Here is an 18611-nt window from a genome sequence, read left to right as displayed (position 1 = left end):
AGCGATGACATCACACTCCGGCCGCCATGACACTAGAGGCAAAGTAGAACGCACTGCCCTGTGCCCATGGACAGCAGGAGAGGACGGGGTTGAGGGGCGGAATGGCCTCCTCGGTGGTCAGAGCCACGGTCCGGGCCGTGAGCAAGCGGAAGATACAGGCCACCCGGGCCGCCCTTACTCTGGTGAGTATCGCGGGGGGTGCGCCGCGCTCGCGGCGGCTGTTAGCCCCAGGGCCAGGGCCAGGTCTGCGGGGCCGCGGGGTGGCGGTGAGCGGAGCCGGTGCCCGGCGGGGTGTGGGGCGCGTCTCCGGGCGAGGCTGTCCAGACCCTGCCGCGGCGAAGGGCGGTTCCAGGGCCTGTCCTGAGCAGCAGTCCGGGGGGGCTCCTGACACGAGGGAGCGAATGACCGGACCCCGCTCCGGGCGGGCTGTTCGCCTGCGGGCCTGGCCAGCGCTCTCGGTTGGGTCGCAGGCCAGAGCTGTGGCGGGCGGGCTGGGATGAATCCTGGGTCGCCGACTGTCAAGGTTTCATTGCGACGTTGGCGATATTTGATGTTTTCCCGTAAAGCCCCTGCTCCTGGAATCACGAGATTACACGAGACTCTTGGCTTTCACTTACCTTTAAAGGAGCTGTCACCTCTCCTGGTTATGCAGGAAAGCTTGAAAGGGGCAAGTAAACGCACGGTAAGGGCTCGGGAACCAGAAGTCGCACAAAAAGATCCCTGTAATGAAATACACACACATGCACAAGTGTATATTTTAAACCTCAAATTTCAAACCAGTCTTGTGATTTTTACGAGACTGACTCACTATTTTGAATGTTTGGAGTTGGCAAAATTGTTGCCTCCAGTAACAATTCAAGAAACTCTAGCAAATGATGCCACCTACTCAGCCATACAGGGATGTCGCCGAAGCTGTGGTGGTGGTAAGTCAATTGTACCAATGTTAGCACAGGTCAGCCCTGCATTTCTCTCTACCTATCTGCAGAAAGTACAGTCAAGATTTTTTTAATCCATGATTGCCCTATAGAAATGTACCTCTCAAGTGGCCCCTGGTTTACATGGGGCACTTTACGTTAAGGGTACTTTCCTTGTGCTGTATGCGACTAAGGCCCCTATTGAACTGCTTGTAATGTGTTTGCATGTGTACATATAAGTGTATAAATAGGTAAGATTTATGCTTATGACCGCCAGTTGCTTTTTTTCTTTTGATGTCATGTCAGAATAGATCTCTATGGCATGTCCTCACCTAAAAATGCAGAAATAAGGCTCGGAGAAGGGCACTGAAATGAGCAGGCACACTTGTGAATGAGGGGGCTTCTGATACAAGGACTACTTTCTTTAGAAAAGACAATAGTAAGAAGACCAATGATAGAAATGAAAGAGACAGAGGCCTACTTAGATGTTCTTATGTATCCTTCTCCCCCACTGTATAAAGGGTGGCACTTGATGGATTTAAAAAAAAAAAAAAAAAAAAAAAGTTAGGACCTAATTCTGCCCTCCATTGCCCAGTCTCTCTCTCTCTCTCTCTCTCTCTCTCTCGTGCATGGCATCTTCAGAGCAACCTTCTATTAATACAATTGTAGGTCCATCAGCCATTTCATGGCCTTCTCGGAAGGTGAAAGATGACGACCTTCACACAGTCCTCGCTATTCAGTGAGAAACCATGACTAATGTCATCATACCAGCCACTGAACTTTGACTGTCAACCTCCCAGTCAAAAGAGCAACAAAATAAACACACAGAAAAAAATGTTCATTCTAAAACAGGGGTTGTATGCAGATAATTTAGTGTAGAAGTTGGCCTTCAAAATCAGCAAAAGGAGTATGATTATTAAATGACATGCTTAACTTGTAGAACTCACATGCTACAGGCTATTATTGAGGGTAACTGATCAGTAAGACTTAAAATTGGACACTTGTGAATTAATGAGGGAAAGTATATTAACATCTGAAGTGTTGCATCTCCAAAAATAAAGAAATACAAAATTAGTAGGGCTGGCAAGCAATTAAAAACATTAATCGTGATTAAAAAAAATAATCTCGATTAATTGCGCGATTAATCGTACTGTTAATAATATAATACCATTTATTTAAATATTGTGGATGTTTTCTACATCTTCAAATATATTGCTTTCAATTACAACACAGAACACAAAGTGTACAGTGCTCACTTTATATTTATTTTTTATTACAAATATTTGCGCTATAAAAAACAAAAGAAATATTATTTTTCAATTCACCTCATACAAGTACTGTACTACAATCTCTTTATCATTAAAGTTGAACTTACAAATGTAGAATTATGTACAAAAAATAACTGCATTCAAAAATAAAACAATGTGAAACTTTTAGAGCCTACAAGTCGACTCAGTCCTACTTCAGACAATCGCTCAGACAAACAAGTTTGGTTACAATTTGCGGGAGATAATGCTGCCTGCTTCTTGTTTACAATGTCACCTGAAAGTGAGAACAGGTGTTCACATGGCACTGTTGTAGCCGGTGTCGCAATGTGCCAGATGTTGTAAAGATTCATATGTCCCTTCATGCTTCAACCATCATTCCAAAAGACATTCATCCCTGCTAATGAGAGGTTCTGCTCGATAACCATCCAAAGTAGTGTAGAATGACACATGTTCACTTTCATCATCTGAGTCAGATGCCAGGAGCACACAGTTGATTTTCTTTTTTGGTGGTTCGCGTTCTATAGTTTCCACTTTAGAGCGTTGCTCTTTTAAGACTTCTGAAAGCATGCTCCACACCTCATCTCTCTCATATTTTGGAAGGCACTTCAGATTCTTAAACCTTGGGTCGAGTGCTGTAGCTATCTTTAAAAATCTCACATTGGTATCTTCTTTGCATTTTGTCAAGTCTGCAGTGAAAGGGTTCTTAAAATGAACATGTGCTGAGTCATCATCTGAGGCTACTATACCATGAAATATATAGCACAATGCAGGTAAAATAGAGCAGGAGACATACTATTCTCCCCGAAGTCATTCAGTCACAAATTTAAGTAATGCATTATTTTTTTAATGAGTGTCATCATCATGGAAGCATGTCCTCTGGAATGGTGGCTGAAGCATGAAGGGGCATATGAATGTTTAATATATCTGGCATGTAAATACCTTGCAGTGATGGCTACAACAGTGAAATATGAATGCCTGTTCTCACTTTCAGGTGACATTTTAAATAAGAATCAGGCAGCATTATCTCCTGTAAATGTAAACAAACTTGTTTGTCTGAATGATTGGCTGAACAAGAAGTAGGACTGAGTGGGACTTGTAGGTTCTAAAGTTTTACATTGTTTTGTTTGAGTGCAGTTATGTAACCAAAAAAAAATCTATATTTGTAAGTTGCACTTTCACGATAAAGAGATTGCATTATGGTATTGTATGAGATGCATTGAAAAATACTTTTTTTGTTGTTTTTTGTTTCTCATTTTACAGTGCAAATATTTGTAATAAAAATAATATTATGTGAGCACTGTACACTTTTGTATTCTGTGTTGTAATTGAAATCAATATATTTGAAAACGTAGAAGAACGTCAAAAAATATTTAATAAATTTCAATTGGTATTTTATTGTTTAACAGTGTGATTAAAACTGTGATTAATCATGATACATTTTTTGATCGCAATTAATTTTTTTTAATGAATCACATGAATTAACTGTGATTAATCAACAGTCCTAAAAATTACAGTTTACAGAAAGAGTAGGTGAGATACAAGTGCTCTCGAAAAACATAACTTTGAATTGCCTGACATTTTTTCATGTTAAATTTCAACTATGAGAGTGAGAAGGTAGGTGTGGTAATATTTTTTTTATTGGATTAACTTCAGTTGGTGGAACGTAAAGCTTTTGAGCTGCACAGAGCCCTTCAGATCTGGGGAAGGAAATCAGTGTGTCTGAGCTAAATACAAGTTGGGATAGATTGGTAAACTTATGGCAGAACACAAGAGGCCACTTAAAGTGGTCATTTGAGGGTTAGATTGGTATGCATAAGGGATTTGAAGTGGGCAGTTAAGGTTGAGCAGGCGGGAGATGGGTGTTACAAATTGGTTTTATGGCTCATTACAGCAATGTCCATGTTGAATCCATTGTTTTTGATGTCTAGCAGAGTTATGAATTTAAGTTCCCAGGCTCGCCTTTTGAAGATATTGTGCAGATTTCCTTTGTGGACAGATATTGAAAGTGAAAAGTGTTTACCCGTGGTGGTAGTGTTTTTGTCTTTTATCATTTTTCTATGCAAATGTCATTTGAGAGAGTAGTAATTGTCTGGTTTCTCCCAAGTTGTTGGGGCATTTGATGTGCTTGAGGATGTACACCACATACTGTGATAAGCATGTGTAGTTCCACGAATCTTGAAAGGTGTGATCGGGGGCGGAGTAATTGATCATCATTGCAGTGGTGATATGTCTGTAAGTTTTGCATCTGTTGTTGTGGTAAGTTCTTGTGCCACTTTGAGTTGCTGTATCCTGGTCTGTGAGGAGCTTGCTTCTGATGCCCAGCTTGGCGAGGCCTGGGGGGTGTTTGAAGGCCAAGAGTGTGGTTGGGAAAGATTTCTTTCAGGATGTGGTGGCCATTAAATATGGGTTATAATTATTTGATACCCCAGATGGATTCCAGTGTGGGGGTGGGATAGCAGTGTGCCATCATTGGGCTTTTTTTTTTTTTTTTTCCTGTATCGAAGCAGGTTTTTTCCAGGGCATTTGGGTGGCTTTTTCCATGGTGCAATCTACTTCTCTGGTAGAGTGTCCTTGTTTGAAGTGTATTAAGAAGTGTATCCGAGACTTTCTCTTAATAGCATATTCTGTGGTATCTGAGTATCTAGCTGTAGAGAACAGATTTTTCTGGAACTGTGCAGGTAATGTGGTGATCCGTGGGTTTTTTTATATAATGTCGTTTGTAGGGTCAATTGTTGAAGCTAATAGTGGTGTATAGCAGAGGTGAAAGTAAGTAAGAGGCCAATACGACGTACTGGTAAGAAAGTGGCTGAAGCATTTAGTACCAATTGGTAAAATAGGCTAGGTTTAACTAAAGTAATAACAAAAAATCTGATTTATCACATGTTTGCAGCAAACATCCCTCTCTGCAAGCAAACCAACCACCCCTAAGCGTAGTTGGAGAGGGAATCATAGTTGACCTGGGAGATTAGGAGAGCCGAAAGACAGCAGGCTGGGGGGGTCTAAGGAGCACAATACAAGCAGGACCCAGGAGTGTGATTGTGCAGAAAGCCCCTTGCTCCCCACCTGATTTGCTCTTGGGCTGGTTCTCCTGCGGGCTGCCTGCTCTCCAACATGCAGATCCACATGCGAGGGCCCTTGGGGGACGAGGCAGCTTGGGGAGCGAGTGGTGTGTGCATTCTGCAGGATGGAGGGTGTCTTTGCGCTCCGTGCTCAGGGCACTGCGCTCTGCTTCCAGCCCTTGTGTTCATTCATTATTCAGCCAGCTGCAGGAGGGAAAGCTCACCTGGCTACAATCGGGGAGAACCAGAGCCAGGGACGCTCCTTTCTTCTCCTGTGTCCGGGCTCTTTGGGGGAGTCTCTGCAACAGGGACTGCTGCAGGCAGCTGTGGCATGCCAGAGGCTGGGGGGCAAGCCGTGGGGTTGGCAGCACACAAGCTGGGTTTTGCAGCATCTGGCGCCCCAGCTGAAACTTCTCTATCTCGCACCTCTTTCCCACTGGAGGGGCTTGCTGCTGTTTGCTGGTCTGTGACACCCCACAGGCCTCAACAAATGAACAAGCTGAAAGTCATCCACAAAAGGGTATAGCTACATAGCCGTCATTAAAGCACTGCCATGGCTTTAACGTCAACTGGGTAGACATACCCTTAAAGCTACTACCAATACTCTAGAATATAACGAGTGGACAGCTACTGTATCAGAGTTATGCAAAGGGATCTATGAAGTAAAGTGTATAGGAGTGGAGGTGGGATGGGTTGTGATACGACCATACCGTAAGAAATTTAAGTTACTTTCACCCCTGGTGTACAGGAAGTTGATGCTAGTGTGGGGAGTGATGTGGGAGTGTTCTACAGAGAGTTTGATGGATGGGCGGTAGTGGTTCAAGTTGTGGTGGAAATCTGAGGGAGTTTAGCTCTTCTGTCCAGACAATGAAAATATTATCAGTCTATCTCAGGTATATTGTTGGTTTCATGGTTAATTTTTCCAGAAATGCTTCCTCAAGGTGGCCCATGCAGAGGTTGACTTATTGGGGAGCCATCCTAGTACCCATTTCTGTTCCCATGGTTTGGACAAAGTGTGTGGTATTAAATGTGAAGTTGTGAGTGAGGATGAAAAGGGTGAGTTTGACAATGTGTTTAGGGTGGATATCCAAGTGTTGTAAGTTCTCTTGTAAGTATTTGAGATAGGCAGCAATGCCATTATGATGAGGGATGTTGGCATGTACGGAGGTGACCTCCATGGTGACAAGGATGATGTTCGGAGGGAGGTTGTTAATGTTGCAGAGTTTCTGGAGGAAATTGATATTGTCTTGAAGGAAGCTTGCCTTTTGTGTGGTGAGTGATTTGAGGTTTCAACCATAACATTACTTAAATTATCTTGCACTCATAACCTTACGTATCTCTTTTAATTTAAAAAAACAAACCCACAAAATAAAAATTTTCTAGTGGTTATCTGTGACAGTTACTGGCAAGAATACAACATGAAGTCAAAGGATTATTGGGGCATAAACTGATTTCCAGCTCGGGTCAAGAAGTTTCCCTTCAGTACATAGATTAAGCTGGAAAAATTATCCAGAAGACTTATCTGAATAGCTGCCAACACTCCAAATGCATATAGGATTTGGGAGACAGGCTTGGAAGGAATTGATTAAAAAATCACAAATTATAGATGTAATAGTTTTACCCCTCAGAACTATGACACACAATGGTTTAAACTTCAGAACTCCTCAGTGCATCTGTTCGCTTGGGCTGTGTGCTAAGATCGGGACATGAGACTTAGTTGATGGTTTTATCAGATGCAGAAGGAAAACTGCATCAGAATACAGTTATTTCGACTTGAGAAGGTTATCTTCACAATTATAGAAGCAAGATTTTTATTTATTTATTAATGAAAACTGAACTTCTGTAGAAACTGCCCCCATTCACCATGGAAATTTCCTGATCACCATTGATAAGTGGGAGAATGCATTTGTCAATTTTGGGTTTCTTTTGGTAGATTTATACCATTATGAGGGCGTATATTTTCCTTTGCATTAGTTGCCAATCTTCACTATGGGAGACATGCTATTGAGCTAAGTGTGTTTGGTCTCTGGTACTGCAATTCTTGTGTTCCCCTGGTGATTGAACATCAGGCAACTTGCAGGTATATAAAGTAGATTTTTTTGATGGCTTTATTTGTTTCTGAAGCCAGTTCTGTGGCACCTAGACCTTGATAAAACTGATTTCTGCAGAGCCAAAGTCTGGCTAGCTTCTCATAGAAACACTATTAGATTAAAGATCATAATTTAATAACACAAGAAAACTTATTTTATCATCTTAAACTGAAAGAATTTCAAAATTCTCAGTCTCACGATCTATGTTTAGTTATTCTAACATTTCACTCAGGTTGGGCAATGAAGGCATACTAACATTTTCTGGGTTTTATGCACGAGTACAATATTGCAGTATATGGTTGCAAACTTAACAAAAAAATCTTGTGGCGAGCTTCTCAAGAAGTTTCTCAATTTTCAGTACTGTATTTTTCAAAAAGGGAATCTAAATTTTAGTCTCTAACTTCCTGTGATGTATTCATTTATTATCTACCAATGTGTAGTCTGTCTGGCGGAAAGCGGGGGGTTATTTGATCCCCTTTACATTATGTTTTCAGCTTGTGGTGAAGTTAATTTATAAACTCTGCTCTTTTCCGTAAATTCTCATGTGCATTAACCAGTTTAATTCTATGAGACCTTGTCTACACTAAAGGGAAAAGTTGATCTAAGCTACGCAATTTGAGTTATATGACTAGTGTAACTCAAATCAACGTAGCTTAGATCTACTTACCATGGGGTCCCGTTGACTCTCCTCAATCAGGTGGAGTACGTTAGTGGAGAGCGATCGGCGGTCAATTTAGCGGCTTTTCACTATACCCGCTAAATCAACCACTGATGCATCAATCGCCGCAGCGTGATCCTCCGGTGAGTGTAGACAAGCCCTGAGTCTACGTCTGACAGACAGCTTAAAATTAGGCAATTTAGCATGTTAATTGTAAAAACACAACAAGTTGAATGGCTAGTTTATACTCTCACTAGTGACTCCAATGTGAGAGGTGGATTTCTAATGTGCGGGAGGATACGCTAAAGTGAAAACTTGAGAGCTGTGAAGCTGGAATGAAACTGAGTTTTTATTTGTAATGGACAGTAGAAGCAATAAACGACTGAATATTATTCAGAACTTTTAACATTTTTCAAAGCAAGGAAAAGTTAATAAAATCTTTTTATTTTTCAGACTCCATCAGCTGTACATAAGATAAAACAGCTTCTTAAAGATAAACCTGATCATGTAAGTACAAATGGATGGCATTCTTGTATGCTATTCTAATATTTTTTAGCTTACCTTATGAAGAGCACTCTTAATTATTATTATACTAACAGCTGTCCTGTGTAGTACTTGTGATCAGTGTAAAACAATACAGCTTGAAACAATCATTGTGGACACCATTTAGACATGAGATCTTCCGTTATTTTTTAATAAATGCATTTATCCAACAAGCTTTATTTTCATATACAAAAATCAAATGAGGTGGGGGAAAATGACTATAATGACAATAAGTCAACTGTCATAAGCTTTGAGACAGATTAAACTCCAGCATGCATTTCTTAAAGGTTTAACAAAATTTTAAAGTATGTCCATATTGCCACTTTAATGAAACTAGTCTAATCTGTTGATGCTAGTAAGGTAATGATTTCCTAGTATGGCAAGAGATCTCCAACTATTGATGTGAAGGTATTCTTCAAATAATTTATGAAAATTTAGAATTTCTCAAAGCGGGTTATTCTGTTGTGAAGTATGTTATGTCCACATAATGTTGCCCCTTCTGGCCTGAGGGTTAGCCAGTATTTGGGGCCTTGCTTGTTTCCATTAGGAGAATACATTGATGCCAATAGTCAGGTATTTCTTTGGTGTGATCCTGTTTATTTACAAGAATGTACACAAAGTCCTGTTTCTCTGAACACAGTAAAAACAAACAGCAGGTGTTTTCCTTACTCAGAGATCCAAGTCTGCTCCAGCAAGTACTATGCCCAAAAGAAAGTCTGTCTCTTATCTTCTTACCAGGGCCACTCTCACAACTGCTTCTCTCGCTTTCTGTTTATCACACACACAAGCGTGAAATCTGCAATGGTGACAAAGTGGAGAGGCCGTGGTTTATGTACTCAAAAACCCAGAATGCTGCATACTGTTTTTGTTGCAAACTCTTCCAGTCTAATGTTCCAGCCACATTGGGTTCTACAGGAACAAAGGACTGGAAAAATCTGGCATGCCATGAGAAGGCAGCAAATCACCAGAGAGCATTCTATAAGTGGAAAGAGCTTGAGATGAGACTAAGGTTAAAGGCCACCATAGATGATTGCATCAGAGTCTCTTTACTGGCAAAATGTTCTGAAAAGGCTCATTGCCATTGTGAGAATGCTTGCTACCCAAAACCTAGCACTGTGTGGCACTTCAGATCAGCTGTATGTGCCAAACAATGGAAACTTCCTTAAAATTGTGGAGCTGATGGCTGAGTTTGATGCTGTAGTCCAGGAGCATCTAGGAAGAGACACCTAAGAAGAGTCACCACCCAAGAAATGTACACACACCACTACTTTGGAAAAACAATTCAAAATGAGATCATACAGTTCCTGGCAACAAAAGTCAAACAGAAGATTGTGGCAAATTTGAAGTCAGTAAGATATTACTCTGTTATTCTGGACTGCACACCTGACATCAGCCATACAGAATAAATGACTTTAATGGTGCATTTTGTAACAACAACAGAACCTAGTGAAAATGTCCCCGCAATGGTAACTGTCAGAGAGCATTTTCTAGAATTTGACATTGCTGATACTATAGGAGCTGGTATGACAAATGTGTTTCTTAAAAAGCTGGAAAATACAGGGATTGCGATAGCTGACCTGAGAGGTCAGGGCTACGATAATGGTGCCAACATGAGAGGAAAGAACAGAGGAGTGCAGACATGGATCCGAGAGTTAAACCCTCGAGCTTTTTTTGTCCCATGCTGTTCTCATTCATTGAACTTGATGGTCAGTGATGCAGCATCTGAATATTTTAATGTAATTCAAAGCATCAATGTATTTTTCTCTGCATCAGCTCATCGATGGCAAATTTTGAAGCAACATATGGGAACATCCTCTCTGACACTGAAACCACTGAGTGCCACACAATGGGAAAGTCGAGTGGAGGCGATAAAGCCTATCAAACACCAAATTGGGACGATAGATGATACCATAGTTGCCATTATGGAGGATAATGCTATGACAGGAACTGTTTGTGGGAGAACAGTGGCAGAGGGAAATGGAATCACCAGAAACATACATAACTTCAAATTTCTGTGTGGCTTAGTGTTGTGGGATGACATACTGTTTGAAATAAATGTTTGTAAGCAAGAGACTCCAAGGTGTTGACCTTGATATATCTGGAGCAATGGAACAACTGGACAAAGCAAAGTCATACCTACAGTCTTACCGGTCAGATGAGGGATTTCAAAACGTTCTGAAGAGTGCATAGAAGTTGGCACACTGAAGCTATTTTCCCACCCATTCAAGAATACGAGAGTCACCGAAGAAGAAGACATTTTGATTACAAGGCACGGGTTAATCCCATGAGAGACTCCAAACAACAATTCAAAGTTGAATTCTTTAACCAGGTGCTAGATTGTGCAATACAGTCAGTTGAAGAACGTTTCATGCAGCTCAAGGAACACAGCAGTATATTTGGGATGTTGTATGATATTCCAAAACTCCTCACTATACCTGAAAAAGCCCTACACCAGCAATGCAGGGCACTAGAGACCATGTTGACACATGATGACATGCGCGATATTGATGCGAGTGATTTAGGTGATGAAATGAAAGCCCTTTCAAGATGCATTTCAGCAGGATCAACTCCAAAGGCTGTTCTGGAATATATGTGCACAAATAAGATGACCACCCTCTTTCCAAATGCTTTTGTTGCTCTGCACAAACTTCTAACACTTCCTGTAACAGTTGCCAGTGGAGAACGCAGCTTCTCCAAGCTGAAGTTAATAAAAACACATCTACACTCTGTTAGGGGGCTTATTCCTTCACCCTCTCACTTCCCTGGTCCTTCTCGCATGAACAGAGAGCAACAATACCCGAAGTCCAAAGGTGCAAACAATTTTATGTTTATTGGGGTAAACTTCCAGCAAGCATGATTCTAGTTTCCTTCCTCAGTGTCCCCCTTCCCAGCTCTGACACCACAGAGCCATCCCTGTTCCCATTCCCTGTTCCCATTCCCCCCCTTATTTCCTGATTGACTGCAGACTATATAGTAAAACTTGAGTTTTGCTTAGCTATACCTTAACCAATCATTTTACTGAAATTTAACTAACCAATTCTAACATACAGTAACATGGTTATTTAACCAATTATATTCCACTACCTTAATTAGTTTACACCCAGCAAAATTAATTATACCGCAGACAGAAACAATTACAGAACCAGACAGAGACCATGCAAATAAACATGCAAAACAATACAGAAGTGAGGATTTCACAACTACATCTATACAGAAATAAGGGTTTTACAACTACATTTATACAGACATAAGGGTTTTCCAGCTGTGTTTATTGATAAGTGAGTTCTTACCAGACAGAAAACTATCAAACTAAATTTTCTTTTACATGTTCTAGGCTTTTCCCTTTATCTGGAGGTGATAGATCGGATCATCTTCCTAACAGCCCCAGATTGCCTTATTTTAATGTGACTAGTTTGGGAATGTGAGGATGTGACCGTTCACTTCTCAGCTTATGGCTGCCTCTGCTGCTTAGCCAAAGGCCTTACTTAGCCTAAGAACAGAGCCTCAGACTGTCCCAGTACGAGAAGGGTCTTTCACAGACAGCCAGTGATTTTGATTCTTTCTTTTATACCTCTGTAACTAGCTAAGTGATAAGAATACCCGTAAATTCTTAAAGTATAGGCCTTTACAGACAGGCCTGAATATCTATATCCTAACACGCTCCACAATGACACCAGAGAGGCTGGTCGGCCTTGCAACCATCTGAATAGAGCATGAGCTGGCCCAGACTGTGGACCTTCAGGAAGCAGTTCAAATCTTTGCAGTCAAGAAGGCACAGAAAGCACCACTTTGAAAGATAAAAATGCCAGTGTTTACTATGCAGACAAGAAAAGTTACATTTGCTGTTCAGGCATTTGAAACTTAAATGTTACTTAAAATTTTTGAACAAGGCATTTTAAGTTGTTAGTTCTCCTTTATTGGGGTAGGTAGAAGAGCAGTACCATGAGAGGAGTAGAATAGGAAGAAGGCAGAATTGAGACCTTTCAAAGTTTTGGCCCAAGCGAGGAGGCATGGGGCGTCATTTGAGTTCCCCGCCTCAGGTGCCAAAATGTTCTGGGCCATCCCTGGACTGAATTATGAGTCAGTGTGGCTTCCTGGGTCAATGTTGAGCAGATCTTAAAAATAGGAAGGTCTGAGTGGTAATATGGATAATGAAAATTGCAACCCATCTAACTTTTTAGTATACTGTGAAATAGAGGTTCTCTCCACTAATCAGCATAGCAATGCTGTGAAAATGTAACTGTATTTGGCTCAGCCTCAAACTTGCCAGCATTACGTAAATTGCTTCAATTGCTCCTACAATGAGGAGAAGTAAGCACCAGCCTGCAACTCATTGCAACAGGCATGCAGAAGATCTGTACTGTGATTTTTACTGGGGCGGATGAGAGCCGGGTGAGAGAATTTGGAATGCATCCCATTAAGCCCTAGAACTGGCTTCCTTTCTATGATGAGTGAGTGTTCAAGTTTGTAAAGTGTTGCGGACTGACAGTACTATATAAGCATAAACTGTCTCATTTGAAGTCATAAAACCATTTGGCTTTGAAGCAAGATTTTCTCTTCCAAACTGCTTATAAGACCAAACACCTACAAGTTTGCCAACAGTTTTATTAGTGAATTACATTAGAATGCTATTTTTACATACTGTAGGTCTTTGTCCACAATAGGAAAACTTATATGTGTAGTTTTCCACCATTGCAACACTGCATGTGATAGCAAAAGTAGAATGGAACTTGTAGTAGAAGCAGGGTTCAGGCTAACCCTGACAATATGATGGTAGAAGTGCCTCTGCTTCATTGACATTTTCATCACTATTACTACCACTAGTGTAGAATTATAGGTATAAATTGTACTAGTGTAGTGCATAGGAGTTAGGCTTCAGTTTGAGTATATATTATGCATTTATAACTTAAAAGTTCCAACTCCCTCTTCTAGTCAGTCTGTACCTCCTCCCCCTCCCCCCCAAAAAAAGAAACCCAAAACATTTTGGCTCTTCATTCCTAAAATGAATTCATCCTAATTTTAACCCTAGATGACGGGGAAAACACTGAGTGGTAGCTATCGAGTTGATTCATGCACTGAGTTTCCAACTCTCTGCTGGCACACTGTACATTTAAATAAAACTCTTATATTTCAGGTAGGTGTGAAAGTTGGAGTTCGTACAAGGGGGTGTAATGGACTTTCATACACTTTAGACTATACAAAAACAAAAGGCGACTCCGATGAAGAAGTAGTTCAAGATGGTGAGTGTTTATTTGTTTGTATCTATTTGAAGCAGTAAAAGGTTGGCGAGGGCAGGTGCAAAATAACTTGATTACTGAACTTCCAAACTATAATGGAGTAGAGACAGGCTAGAATTTACTAGCTGCATGAAATTACTGAGAGAATACCCTAGTAAGAATTGCTGTTGCTGTCACTTTAGATTCCATTGTAAAAGTACCCACTTGTTAAAACTTCCTGGATTAAATTAAATACTGCTAGCCCAGAGGGTACAAATTGCATCCTTTTCCCTCCCCACCATATGTCCAGGCTGTACCATGGGTTGGAGTTCTCCAGGGCCTGGGAGGCTATGTTTACATCTGGTGGTGGGGTGGCAGCTTTAAGTTAATGCTTGAGTATCATAGGATCCTCCTTGTGCAGGTTGCTTGGTGGAGCACATCCTCCAGCAGATTTTGTCACAAGCACTTCTTTGTCAGCACAGCCTACTTCTTTTGGCTAACCTTGGTGGCTCCAGGCCCCTGGGGTTGCTGCATCCCTGAGTTACATTGATATACACTGGCACTGAATATACTCAGATGAAACAAAGGACCTTCCAAAAACACTGCTTTTATATAAACTAATGGATTCCCTTGGGTTCATCGTTATTGGTATTTTTTCATCTACAAAGCCAAATTGGCTTATTAAAATGAGAAATCATAAATAGTCTATAAATCAAAACTGCAGTCTTAATGTTCAGCATCCTGCAGCCTGTAAAACTTCTGTATGTTATTGGAACAGGCAGGATTTCCAGCTATTAAGACTTGAGAAGCACTAATTCCTAGCCCTGATCGTTTTACTTTCTAGTATATAGGATGGACCTTGCACCTCCCACTAGTACAGAACTAAATATTGCTAGTAACTCAGCTTCAGCCATATAACTTTGGCAAGGGGAAGGATAATCCATTTGAGAAGGAAATAAAATATTTTTGAGGCAGGTTTTCTTTAAAAAGTCAGCTGCTTGAAAGCAGTGCAGAGCTTTGGAATGTTAGTAATCCCAGTAGAAATGGATTAATGAACATAATTCATAGACACCAAGGTCAGAAGGGTTCATTGTGATCATCTAGTCTGACCTCCTGTATAACACAGGCTATAGAACTTCCCCAAAATAATTCCTACATCATATGTCTTTAAAAAAAAAAATTCCAATTGTCAGTGATGGTGAATCCACCATGGCCCTTTAAGTTCTTCCAAGGGTTAATTACTCTCACTATTAAAAATTTACATCTTATTCCAGTCTGTGGGAGTGTCAAAGCTGCACTTTATCACACAGTTACACAATTACATTGGCTTGACCCTTCATGAAGTGTAAATAAATACACCATAATATCAATACTCAACCATTTACAGATAGCAAGTGATAGTAATCTCAACTGGAGTTCTTTAACAGAGGCAAGTAAATGATGAATATCCTGAAAGTAATAAGAAAATGCAGCACATTTCACTGACAGACCTCAGTTTTTAGCTTCGTTTTATATCAGTTATCTACCAGAATGTACTGTAACACAAGATTACATAACAGTTGTTTTGTTTTTGTCCCATTCAAGGAGTCAGAGTGTTTATTGAAAAGAAAGCACAGCTGACACTTCTAGGAACTGAAATGGACTACGTAGAAGACAAACTATCCAGTGAATTTGTTTTCAATAACCCAAACATCAAAGGAACATGTGGTTGTGGAGAAAGCTTTAACATCTGAAATCTCAGGATTATTATCTTGGCTTTTAACACCATGAAACACTTCTTCATCAGTGTGACTTTCTAAAGCTGTCACATTTTTCAGGTTTTTAGGCTTTGTAACATGTGGCTGCATTTCAAGGAAAATAAAGCGAATGCATTTTGGAAATGTAACCTGTGTGTTAAATTTCAGCACTGGTGTATTTATGCAGTAATTTGGGGTGAATTGGGCTCTAGACAGTAAGAACAGCGAGGTGCAGTAGCACTTCTGTGTTTTCATATATGATGGGAAATAAATCTCAATATTTCTCCTTTTCTTGTCATTTCCCTCTCCTTCACCGCTACCAGTCACCCAAAAATTGTGTGATGTAAGAACAGACTCCATGTGCATTCTGCTTTAATTAGAAGAAAATGGTAGGACTGTATATGTATGAATAGGTTTCAGAATTAATTTATACTCATTTAAAAAGAACACACACACAAAAGAAGGTATGTATCTGACAGATGTTTCCAATGTCTTCACCCCTTGATGCTTTGATTATGGATTTAGTGGTGATCTGTTTGCAAAGAAAAATCAGTAAGTTCTAAGAGGGAGGAAATCCTACTTTCTAGTGCGAAAATTTTCATACGTTATGTCACCAACTGTGGCTACATAGTGGAATGAGCTAATTCAAGTCTCCAAAGTTATGCTCACCCTTTCATTTTGAGTTATCTTAGTGCCTATATAAATGTTTGTGCTTGCTACAAGGAAAGGAAATCTCTTTGTTGCAGCTAGGAAGACAAGTAGTGTGGTGTTCCAGAATAATGCAACATCTTCAACCAGTTGAATGTTAAGGCAGAATGTGCACAGGCCTACTTTTCCCACATCCCATGTATCTGTCTTTTCCCCCAGTTGACCAAGACAGCAAAATTCCTAAACTGCTTCCAACCCAGTACATGTATGTATTCCCCCTATGCTGTCTGGTCACCCAACAAGGAAATTGTTTTATGATGGTGGAAGGAATTTTGTCACTTTCCTGTCGTCATACTCACGACTTACTTTCTGTCACAGCTGAAACCTCATTGGTAACTTGAGTAGATGTTAGGTTTTCCCTGGTAAGGTTGACTCTAAATTCTGTTCAACAGTTGTTTGAGGTGAAGATAACTTTGTAAAAGGAAAATTCCACTGTAGTTTATAAAAACAGCTCAGAATCTTTGACTTGTATAAAATCAATGAAATTAGCTTTTTTGTTAAACTGACGCAAAGCATTAATTTAAGGGAAGACAAAAACTTATTGCTTGGAAGAAGCCATTTGCTTTGATAGAAAGAAACTAGTTTTATCTCCCTCTCGCACATTAAGATCCTTCTGGCTACACACCAATCTTCCCAACATGTATCATTCTTCAGCACCTCCTCCCCAACTACTCAGGTATCAGTAAATATCTCTCCAGGCTTTCTGGAAAGCCAGAGTAATTTAAGTGGCCACTATGCACCAAGCCACTCACTTGTGCAGCTTGCAGGAGGAGTAGAGAGGGGAAGAAGATATTGTTACTAGAGTAGTTGAGCTGAAAGTTGGGAGGCAGGGGAGGAGACAGAGGTGGAAGGGAGCTCACAAGGAATACCTGAATGCTGGCTTTAAATAAGGAAGGAGCTGGAGTGGGGGAAGGAGATGGGACTGAATAAGGCATAAAACCTGGAGATTTACTATCCAGGGGTGGATTCATTCTGGAGAGCAGTTTATTGGTACTTGAGAGGGAGAACTGTGGACTGTTACCTGTTGAGGGACTGGAAATGCAGCTAGAACTGGTTGAGGGAGGAGGAGATAAATCTATGGCATCCTCCCTGCAGTAGTCAGCACAGCCCACAAGAATAGAAGGTTGAAGCTTCCACGTGTATTGCTTAATTAATATTCATACTTGAATTTTAATTATTTTGTAATGTATGCAATTTTGATGTAAAAACACTGGAGTTTTCCTTTATCAGCTGTCATACACAAATAGTTGCATTATTATATATAGTAGTTATAGAACAGCAACAAAGTATATGGGGAAAACATGACAACAGGCTCAGTAGATTTGAATTTCTAATGCCACAGTCCTCCATTCCTGCCAAAAAAATCAAGTCTGTGTGACGTTGTAGAGCTAATGTCTAAAGTAGTCCCAATGATAGACTAATTCTCTCATTTGTAAATCTATTCCTTACTGGAAATTAAAAAAAAAAAAAAAAGAAGAATGTAACAGGTGGTTGGTAAAAGTGCTATCTCTGTATTCACTCTAACTCTGTTTTTGAGTTCTTGAGGGCTTTTGCATATTCATGGGTTTGTGTATATGCTCTGTGAGTGAAAGTTTATACTTTCATATTCTGTGAAATAGTCTCTGAAGAGAGTTGTATTTACTAAAACACCTAACGCACAATCTATTAAAGTACATTTATGTAAATGCTAGTAACTTATGTATGAATATAGTTTTGTTAATTAGTCCACCTATAATGTGTGCAGTACTGTATGTAGAGTTCTCAACTGTAATAAATAACTGCCTGTTGATAACATTAAATACTCTTGTTTTGCACAGCTGTAAAAAATGAGCACTTCAGGCTCATACAAGTAGCTCAGTTATAGCATAACATTGTATGGCTTGTAAAATGATGTTCACTGAGGAATATTCACTTCATGTTTTCGAAGTGCTAATAACATTGGAAAAATACAGTAGGTATGTAATAAGAATGTCAGTTTTAAGTATAAAAATGAAAATATTTTGCTAGTCTGAGAATATACATACATTGAAGTCATCTTTATACCTTAACGGGAAAAGTAGGGTGATAAAGGGTAATTAAGTTTTTTGTTAAACTGTTCAACTTTCTCTCTTAAGGCTGAAATTCAAGCAGCCAGATGTTCATTTTTAAAATGTCTACCTGCCAAATATACATATCATAGATTCCTCTAAGGGTAGGAAAAGATTTTGTATAGAATAGATCTGGTGTTGGTATAAAGGTTTTATTGGCATGAGTTTGCAGTGGCTGTGCGACTCACAAGTGAGAGAAAACAAGAATTATCCAGGTCATCCCAAAGAAGTGCTAGTAAAATCTTTATCTACACCAAGGGTGGGAAAATTACTGCCTGTGTGCTGCATCGAGCCCTTTGGACATTATAATCCCGCCCTCGAGCTTCCGCTGG

General features: G+C 40.1%; 1 protein-coding gene across 1 annotated transcript; it reads left to right on the top strand.

Annotated features, from left to right (window-relative positions):
* The first annotated feature begins 1 nt into the window (after position 1).
* On the top strand, positions 2-17991 carry ISCA1 (iron-sulfur cluster assembly 1). Its single transcript, XM_054031661.1, has 4 exons — positions 2-182; positions 8443-8496; positions 13667-13772; positions 15333-17991. Exons 1-4 carry the CDS (start codon positions 102-104, stop codon positions 15479-15481), a joined length of 390 nt encoding a protein of 129 aa, XP_053887636.1. The 5' UTR covers positions 2-101; the 3' UTR covers positions 15482-17991.
* Positions 17992-18611: the final 620 nt, after the last annotated feature.

Source organism: Malaclemys terrapin, chromosome 6, assembly GCF_027887155.1.
Source record: "Malaclemys terrapin pileata isolate rMalTer1 chromosome 6, rMalTer1.hap1, whole genome shotgun sequence".
NCBI lineage: Eukaryota > Metazoa > Chordata > Testudines > Emydidae > Malaclemys > Malaclemys terrapin.
Note: the sequence above shows the minus strand (reverse complement) of the source record. Positions and strands in the feature narration are given on the sequence as shown.

Coding starts and splice junctions, on each gene's coding strand:
- ISCA1 (XM_054031661.1), top strand. CDS start 102: ATGGCCTCCTCGGTGGTCAGAGCCACGGTCCGGGCCGTGAGCAAGCGG. Junction 183..8,442: donor CCCGGGCCGCCCTTACTCTG/GTGAGTATCGCG, acceptor TTTATTTTTCAG/ACTCCATCAGCTGTACATAA. Junction 8,497..13,666: donor TTAAAGATAAACCTGATCAT/GTAAGTACAAAT, acceptor CTTATATTTCAG/GTAGGTGTGAAAGTTGGAGT.